Source organism: Saimiri boliviensis, chromosome 7, assembly GCF_048565385.1.
Source record: "Saimiri boliviensis isolate mSaiBol1 chromosome 7, mSaiBol1.pri, whole genome shotgun sequence".
In the NCBI taxonomy this organism is placed as follows: domain Eukaryota; kingdom Metazoa; phylum Chordata; class Mammalia; order Primates; family Cebidae; genus Saimiri; species Saimiri boliviensis.
Window position 1 is genome coordinate 119,139,585 of NC_133455.1, and position 9,252 is coordinate 119,148,836.

Below are 9,252 nucleotides of genomic sequence, written 5' to 3' on the forward strand. Positions count from 1 at the left end.
AATAAATGAATAATGTAATGAATAGCTGCTCAATATTTCAATCTCTGGCATGATGATATGTTTCAAAATTGATTAATGTTTTATCTTTCCAAGATACATTTATTTTTATCAAGAGTAATCTGAACATTAAATAATCTGTTTTAAAAAATAAAATTAAACACAAGAATTTAAGAACTAAGAGAAGTTAAGACTATAACTTTGGCAATGATGATTTTTGTGCCAGCTACAATCAATTGAGTAATTACTGCAGTAATTTCTCAGATAATTAGTGAAAAAAAATCAGTAGTTATCAGTTCATAATGTTACAGAGTTTTAGAATGTTTTCCCATTATAATGGAAGTGACATAATAAAATAATATAAAGAAAAGAGGTATGCAATGTTAAGATTCAGCAACCTAGTTTAAAAGATACTCTTAACAAGGTAAGTGTTGGCAATGTTTGTGATCAAGACAGAAAAAAATTCTCAGAGGCACTTGAAAAATGGACCAACTAAATGACACACTTTCAAAGTTGACCTTGTGCTTTTAATAGACCACATTATCCTATATTTTGGAGGTGTGTGATGAGATAAACTGATTTCAAATAGCCCATGTGTAGAATTTCCTGTTCAAACCTTAGTAACACGTTGATAAGAAATCTACTATTTCCACTCTTGACTCACTCTGAGTCTTCACTGGGCAGTCTGCAAAGATCACAGACATTGTTTGTTCTTGTCCTGGATTTACGCCTTTAAATTTCACCTTTTATTACTCAACTATAGCAGGCCTTTTTATGAGACTAACCTGGCCTCTCCACTAAAGGATGTGTGACTTTCTGGGGACAGAAGGTATGTGTTGCTACTCTCGAACGCTCTACTAACCTACCTCATTTAGTGGGTGATTACAAGTGCTAAATATGATGCAACAGAGATTTAATCAATATACAATAAAATCAAAGTAGAACATTGCTGTCTTCATTTGAATAACTAAGGGTAAAAACCTAAAAAATAAAATTTGTTGGAGGATTTCTTAACATTTTCAAATTATTGTTTGTGGAAAACTAGTAGGTTTGTTAATCAATATAATTTAAATGAAACCTATTAACATCACAATAACGAACAATTAATTTTATATTTTATAATCAGTACATCATGTATCTTTGAATAATCATAATTTATATTTAGTTTAGCCATTATAGATTATTAAAATAAATTAATCAATTGATGAAAACCAAATATAATTTCTCAGACACGTAGATTAAATAAATAAAAGCAGTTTTTATTTTTAATACAAATCAGAATGAGGTAGATTACATAAAATGCTAAAGGTAATACAAAAACCAAAATACTTTTTAAAAATTGCTCAAAATATTGCAAAGAAAGATGTAGCACACAGATATAGGAGACTTATCTGAAGATTTATTTTCCATGCTTTAACTGACATGAATCAGAGACAGGAACATAACAATTGTTACTAATAATAATTAAAAAGCTAATGCTTATTGAGAACTTTAAGTGCCAGGTTGAGTGGTAAATGTTTTACATGCGACGTTTTATATATTCTTATTCCCGTTTTAGATTAACAATCTGGGTTATTAAACATAGAATAACTATTTTTAAAGGTCACACATTATAAGTGTCAAAGCCAGAATTAATTCTAGATCTCACTGACTCCAGAGCCCATTGACTAAATGATTTAATTACATTATCTGAAATTTTACAAGTGCTTACACAACTAAAGTGGCCTTTATTCACTTTGGCAACCATAAAATGTTTCTATAAGTTTAAATGAAATGTGCTCTAACATAAATTAGCTATACTTTTCATTTATCATTTTGTGGTTTATAATTTAGCCAGGAAATAAATTACCAACACTTCTATAAAATAAGTATTAACAATTTTTGTAGTGTTTGTAATACTGTTTAGGTTATGCATAAGTTAACTGTGTCACATAACATTTTCTGATATATATGAATATTTAAATTTTTAATAATTTCTTAAAATGTTTCAGCCATTAAGAAAAAAACCATTTAATACTCCATCAATTTTAATAAATATGTGTAAATTACTAAATAAAACTAATTTATTGCAAGAAATTTATATATATTTTATATATATATATATATATATATATATATGTTATGTGCAGATCACATAGTCTTAACCATTACTGGATTCAAAATTAAAATAAAAAATGAGTGCAGAAGCATCTGTAATACAGCATTTTAATTTTTAATACAAGTAGTGTTTGGTATTATGTTAAAATATATCTGCAGCATCAGAAATTAACTAAGAAATATCTTTTTATTCCTGAACTTGTTTATTCCTTACTAATTTGTTGCTTCTCATTGTCCCAGCAATAATATTTTGTCAAATGTAGAAAATCTTTTTTTTTTTTTTTTTTGAGATGGAGTTCCACTCTGTCACCCAGGCTGGCATGCAATGGCACCATCTCAGCTCACTGCAACCTCCATCTCCAGGGTTCAAGCAATTCTTCAGTCTCAGCTTCCCTAGTAGCTGGAACTACAAGTGTGTGTCACTACGCCCAGCTAATTTTTGTATTTTTAGTGGAGATGGGGTTTCAACCTATTGGCCAGGCTGGTCTTGAACCCCTGACCTCATGATCAGCCCACCTTGGCCTCTCAAAGTGCTGAGATTACAGCCATGACCCACTATGAGCTTGGCCCTAGAAAATCTTTAAAAAAAACAAAAACAAAACTATTTCCCATAAGAAGCTTGTTTAAGCTGGGAGAAAATTAGAGAAGGAACTTTAGATTCTTTAATGCAAAATGAGCTCCAATACTTGTTCTCCACCTCACCCTTTTAACTGCACTAGAGATCTTGTATATAAACCATTTATTAACTTCTTAACTACGGTTATTATAGAGCACAGTCCCTGACATCACAAACTGAAAAGATGGATAGCCAAGGAGTGATCTACTCCGACCTGAATCTGCCCCCAAACCCAAAGAGGCAGCAACGAACACCTAAGAGCAATGAAAGCTCCATTTTAGTAACTGAACAGGAAATAATCTATGCAGCATTAAACCTTCAAACATCTCAGGATTTTCAAGGGAATGACAAAACCTATCACTGCAAAGGTAAAGCATTGAAAAGCTCCTCAATATAACAGTCTAGGATGTGCAGCTTGGGGTACAGGGATATGTGGGGTAAGAGCAGCGAGTGCTTACGTATTTTCTATTTGTGAAGATCAGAATTCCAAGTGGAGATATGTGATTTCCATATAAGATATGGAGACTGATTTAACTCATTTTTGAAATTTGTAGTCTTTGTCCAGTTATTTATGGAGCATTATTTTTACTGAAATGCAATACTATATTATTCTGAAAGAAAGATTACAATATGACATAAGGGTTTGGGGCCCAAGCTTCTCTGTTTGATCCCTGTGCATTCAGGTTCTATTTTCTGGGAATCTTTTAAACAACTGTATCCACCTCTCTTTTTGCACTTTTCTCATTTCTCTCCATGCAGATTTACCATCAGCTCCAGAGAAGCTCGTTATTGGGATCCTGGGAATCATCTGTCTTCTCTTAATGGCCTCTGTGATAACCATAGCTGTTATTCCCTGTAAGTCTATTTTAGAAGATTTCAAGGAAAATTTTCACATTAATGATTGAATATGCCCCCAAACATTTCATATTTTCAGACAATAGTATTCTCATTGTAATGTATATATTTGGACTAAATGTGGAATGGTTATTCTGAATTTGTCAAAGAATAAATGAAAGAATAATTGTTAAAAATATTTGCTTCTGATTCAATTATGTGTATATATTTGTATTTCATAACTCAAAAATATGTTCTAGGGGTCTGAAAAATCTTACTGAGAAATAGAAATTTATTTCTGAAAGTAGTTAAATCACAAACCATAAGAACTATAGAGATGGTGAAATTTGGTTCTTTAGATCTATGAAACACTTTTGTAAAAAACCCATCATTATTTTATCAAAATTTTTCTTAAAATCAATTTTATTCTATATTATTCTAACTCTAAATATAACATTTCAAACAAAAACTAAAATTTTTATGATTGATTTAGATGTTAATTTTTTTTACAAAGATTGCTTTATTTTTTCTAGCTACATTAACACAGAAGCACAACAATTCTTCCCTGAATACAAGAACTCAGAAAGGTACATAATAATTTTTAAAGTTCTAATATTCTACAGTTTTCTTCTTGATCTTAGACTGTGCAAAAATAGAATTTGGGGTGATAAATAAGTTATAAAAATTGGCAATAAATGTTCATAAATAAAGATGAGGGCATTACCTTGTGATTATAAGTAAAATCACTATACTTTCTTTTCTTTGTTGTGTTCAAATTTTTATTGCTATAATATGATAAGATACAAGTTATTTATTGTTTTTTTTTAAAGCAGCTTGGTTTGTTCATTGATTTTCAAGACATGTGTAGAGTGGATTTTTGTTTGCTAGTTTGCTTTATATGGGAACATGATTAGGAGATGAGAGGCTGACCCTTTATTGTGCATGTGTGTGTAAGTGACTGGGTATTTTCATAGTACATATTTATCAGCCTGTGAGGATGGATAGATATGTCGCATACATGTAGCTTTATGCCTTTGCAAGTATGTTAAATAATTTTTATTTTAAAAAATTCATGTTGTTCTGGATAGTAATTCCCGCTCTTTATTTAGCATATCGTTGTGACCATTGTCCAGAGGAGTGGATTATGTATTCCAACAGTTGTTATTACATTGGTAAGGAAAGAAGAACGTGGGAAGAGAGTTTGCTGGCCTGTGCTTCAAAGAACTCCAGTCTGCTTTCTATAGACAATGAAGAAGAAATGGTAAGATGTAAATGTTTTAAACACTTTATGAAAAGCCTATTTCAGTCAATAATATATTTTTAATATATTTGTAGAAATCATTTATGTATATATGTATATTTAGCTTATATATTTTTAAGTCTGTAATATTCAATTGTTTGACTTAATGTTTTAAAATTCATGTACTGCTAATGTACTTTTGATAATTTTCAGTTTTTGCTTTTCATAGAAAACCATGCTTCTGTAAATACTTTGAACCCACAATAAATTTTGCTATCTAATTTTATCAAGCAAGATATGATCTGGTCATTCAGATTGATCACAAAGTGAATGAACTCATGTGATACAAGTCAGATCACAAAACAGAAGTTCCAGCTCCAGCAGTTCCACCCGTGTGAGCCCTCACCACTTATCCTGACTCCTCTCCAAAACACTGTCTTGACTTTTAATGTTATAAATAATGTTTGCCTGTTTTTGAATTTATATAAAGGGAATCATACAATATGAATTTTCATGTCTGTCTTTCTCACTCCTATCTGATATTTGTGCAATTCCTTCATATTATTGCAGTTTTCAGTAGTTTGTTACTGTTCACTGCTATACTATATACAAAGGACACTAACAATCCATTCAGTCCTGTGTCTCTGGATGGGCAAGTGAGTGTCATGTCCTCAAAGACAAAGAGGAACCTGGATGGTGCACTGATAGTCATGGGGTCCCTTTGCTGATCCTCCTCACCCACACCCACCCTGGTGTCTATTGGTATGAGAAGGAAGCAATTCCTCTGACTCCTAATTGGTAGCAGGTCTCCTGGTAGATCATCCTTGCCATTGGTGCCAGCCTTACTTGGTATTGTGGAGGAGACTCTTCTTCAACACAAGCAGGAGTGAGATTCGCTGAGCCTCCTCCTATTGCCAGGTCGGGTGCTGGGAAACAGCAGACCTACGTCACCTTCTTCTGGGTGGAGAACTTAACATGCTCCCTTGGACACTTGGTTGATCCCCAATGCTAGGGTCCCAGACAATTTCATCTTTCTCTTTCCAGCTTTCAGAGTTCTCCATTGCTTTTGTCTTTCATTAATCCTAGAGTTTAAGTTGTTTCTAGCAGGGAGTAGCAGAGAGGAAGTAGCAGAGAGGGACATTTCTATACCACCTGGTCAGGACCACTGTTATTCCACCAAACTGAATCAGGTAAAAGTGAGGGTTTATCTAGTTAAAGAATGGTGCGGTACCCAGAAAACCCAGTCTGTAGCTTCTATGTCGTTTATTTCTGAATGACAACTCCTCTATTCTCTTCTAAGTCTACAACTCTGAGAAATATAGTACAAAAGTAGGTTGATTTAGTCACAGTATCTGGAGGAATAATTGCACAGTATCAGGAAACTCATAAAGCCTTACTGTGTTTATTCTCTCAATTGGAGTAACTATTATATTGCAAGAATTAAAATTTTTTAATTAACATGAGAAGAATGAAAGTACTACCGAAGAGTTCATTAAAATCAAAATTACAAACATTTATGGAAGTTTTTGGCCTTGCCAATAGTGGTTTTCAACTTTAATATATTGTTTTTATAATGTTTTCATAATTGTTATTTAAGTGAAAATTCTTTATTTTCTTTCAGAAAGTTCTGGCGTCCATTTCAGTTCCCTCATGGATTGGTGTGTTTCGTAACAGCAGTCATCATCCATGGGTGTCAATAGACGATGGTTTGACTTTCAAATATACGTAAGTTGTTTTGTATGTTGCTATATAAAAAACACATATAAAGGATAAATTCAGAAGAATAATATGAATAAATTTATGTGGAATCATAGACATGAAGAAAGATGTGGAAAGTTAGTGAGATTGTGATATAAATATTTTACAGTAGACCATCGTGGTCCATATATGTCCACCCACTCATTAGTCAGCTAGTAACCTTCTTGGTTATCAGATGGACCAGGGGTGTCCAATCGTTGGCTTCTGTGGGCCACATTGGAAGAATTGTGTTGGGCTGCCCATAAAGTACACTAACACTAACGATAGCTGATAAACTAAAACTAAATTGCAAAACTATCTCAGAACGTTTTAAGAACGTTTATGAATTTGTCCTGGGCCACATTCATAACTGTCCTGGGCCACATGTGGCCCATGGTCCACAAGTTGTACAACCTTGAGATGGACGATCAGAAAATTGTGGTGCCCGTTTTATTAAAAAGTCACCTTTATTTTACTTAAGAATATCCTCAAAGCACAAGTGTAGTTCTGTTGGCATACTGCTATAATTGTTTTTTATCAGCATGTTTTTTTGTCCATCTCTTATTGTGCCTAATTTATCAATTAAACTTCATCATAGTTGTGAACGTGTAGAGAAAACATAATCTCTCCATAGGTTCTGTCCTATCTGCTGTTTCAGGCATTCAGTGGCATCTTGAAACATATCCCCCATGGATGAAGGGAGACTACTGTATTGTGTTTTTAGAATAATAACATTTGCTAATATTATATGAAAAAGTTTATTACCCTTTTCCATAAAATTCCTTTCTTACAGTACATGGAAAATGCTCTTGTCTCATGAATCATTTGCATAAAATGGACAGAATTATGGATTTTTCTCCATTACAGGATAAAAGACTCAAATAATGAGGAACGTAACTGTGCAATGCTGCATGGAGATGGATTTAAATCAGAGCCATGTGGATCTTCAATACTACATCTTTGTAAGTGTAGGCTTTAGAATTAAAGCATTTGACTTGGCAGTACATCAGATAAATTTAGTATTTCTTAAAATACAAAGAATATTATGATTGCATGAATTTTAAAATGAATTATGTTATTTGCTCCCATAATAAGAAAATTCTGAATCAATTATTGAAATAGGATGTGCACAATTACTCACAAACAGATATCGCAGCGTTTGTGTTGGGCTCATTTTGCTCAACATGATGTTTGTGGCATTCAACCTTTCTTAAAGGTGCATATTATGTGAGTCAGTTTCTATCAACTATCAAGAACAGGCAAATGCTTGGAGACAGAAAGTAGAGTAGTGGTTGCCAATGCCTAAAGGAGATTGAAATAGGAGGTGGCCACTAATTGCTAGAATGTTTCTTTGTGTCACGATGAAAACTTTGTAAGTTTCAGTAGTGGTGGTGGTTTTAACTTTGTTAATGTACTAAAAATCACTGGTTTTTAATGATTGCTAGTGGGTGAAATTTGTACTATGTACATGACACTTCAATAAATTTGTCCAGAAAAAAAAAAAAAAAAAAAACCTCCGGTAAGAACGTCTGTGACTGCATTTATTCTCCAAAGTAATTTTTAAAGATTAGCTTCCTTATCATGTTGACTTTTCTAATCAATATAAAGTGTTTCCTTCAATGTACTGTGTTATCTTTAATTTCTCTCTATCATATTTTGGGGGATTGAAGTCATACAGAAATGTAGGTACTTTACATTCATGCTTTTATAAATAGCATCCCGATTTTAATATTTTCTTTAGTAATTTTTGTTGTAAATAAAAATAAAATTGAAGTCTTCATCTTAATTTTGTAACTAGTTTTTCCACTGATTTTATGTATTTAAATCTATTATGTCAAGTATGAGTTTTTCTGGGTGTTCTATATAAGCAGCAATTTTATCTGCAAGTTATCACACTTTTATTTTTTATCCATGTGCCATAACTTATTTTAATGTTAAATTATTTTCACTGGCCAGGGTTTTATATCCATAGTTGAATAGAAGGTACAGTCAAAGTTCTGTGTATATCATATGTATCATTTTTTTTGTGTTTTGGCAAAAAATACCTCAACATATTGTTCATATTTATAAAGTTTGGTGTTTTTCTCATAGTGAAGTAGTTTTATAATATTCCTATTTTCTAATAGATTTTATCAATTGTTGTAACATTTTTATTGTTTTTGTATCAGTTGGAATGATATATGTTTTCTTTTATAACATTTTATGAACTATTTTTATTTCTTTTAAATGTTAAACTAGTCTTTGTTTCTGAAATAAGTCCATGTTGATCATTGTATATTTCCCTTTATAAAATATCAGTGCACATATGTTTTATCTATGGTAAGATTTATTTCTTCATCCATGTCCACAAGGATATTTGACCATGTTTTTATTTATAGCTATTTACTTGAAAGGTTTTGGTATCAAGGCTATCTTGGAAAGAATTTCTCTTTTTCTATAACCTGGAAGTATTCGTTGAGAGGACTGCTTTATTTTCAAATGTTATCATTCACTAGTAATGTCATCTGAGTTTGTAGACTATTTTTGTAGGAAAGTTTATGTCTAAACTGAATTTCTTTAATACATGTAGGCTATACTCAGATTTCTGTTTGAGGTACTGCATTTGGTAATGTGTATTTTCTAAGAATTTTCTATTTCATATAGACATTAAAATACAATGATAATATAGTTTTGCTGCATGTAAATAACTGTGAAGACCAAAATGGTATTTCCATATAATGTAGAAATAGGC

The 9,252-nt window shown here is 32.0% G+C and overlaps 1 protein-coding gene across 1 annotated transcript; it reads left to right on the forward strand.

The window, feature by feature from the left end:
• Positions 1–275: 275 nt before the first annotated feature.
• KLRC1 (killer cell lectin like receptor C1) lies at positions 276–8,560 on the forward strand. The gene is made up of 7 exons (XM_003934501.3): positions 276–826; positions 2,864–3,078; positions 3,470–3,565; positions 4,078–4,131; positions 4,654–4,805; positions 6,406–6,509; positions 7,389–8,560. The coding sequence occupies exons 2-7, from the start codon at positions 2,895–2,897 to the stop codon at positions 7,498–7,500; spliced, it is 702 nt and encodes a 233-aa protein (XP_003934550.1). The 5' UTR covers positions 276–826; positions 2,864–2,894; the 3' UTR covers positions 7,501–8,560.
• Positions 8,561–9,252: the final 692 nt, after the last annotated feature.

Bases quoted from the DNA above. Each gene is read 5' to 3' on its own strand.
- KLRC1 (XM_003934501.3), top strand. From the start codon at position 2,895: ATGGATAGCCAAGGAGTGATCTACTCCGACCTGAATCTGCCCCCAAAC. The intron at 3,566-4,077 runs GTAAGTCTATTT...TATTTTTTCTAG, and splicing joins AACCATAGCTGTTATTCCCT to CTACATTAACACAGAAGCAC. The intron at 4,806-6,405 runs GTAAGATGTAAA...ATTTTCTTTCAG, and splicing joins TAGACAATGAAGAAGAAATG to AAAGTTCTGGCGTCCATTTC.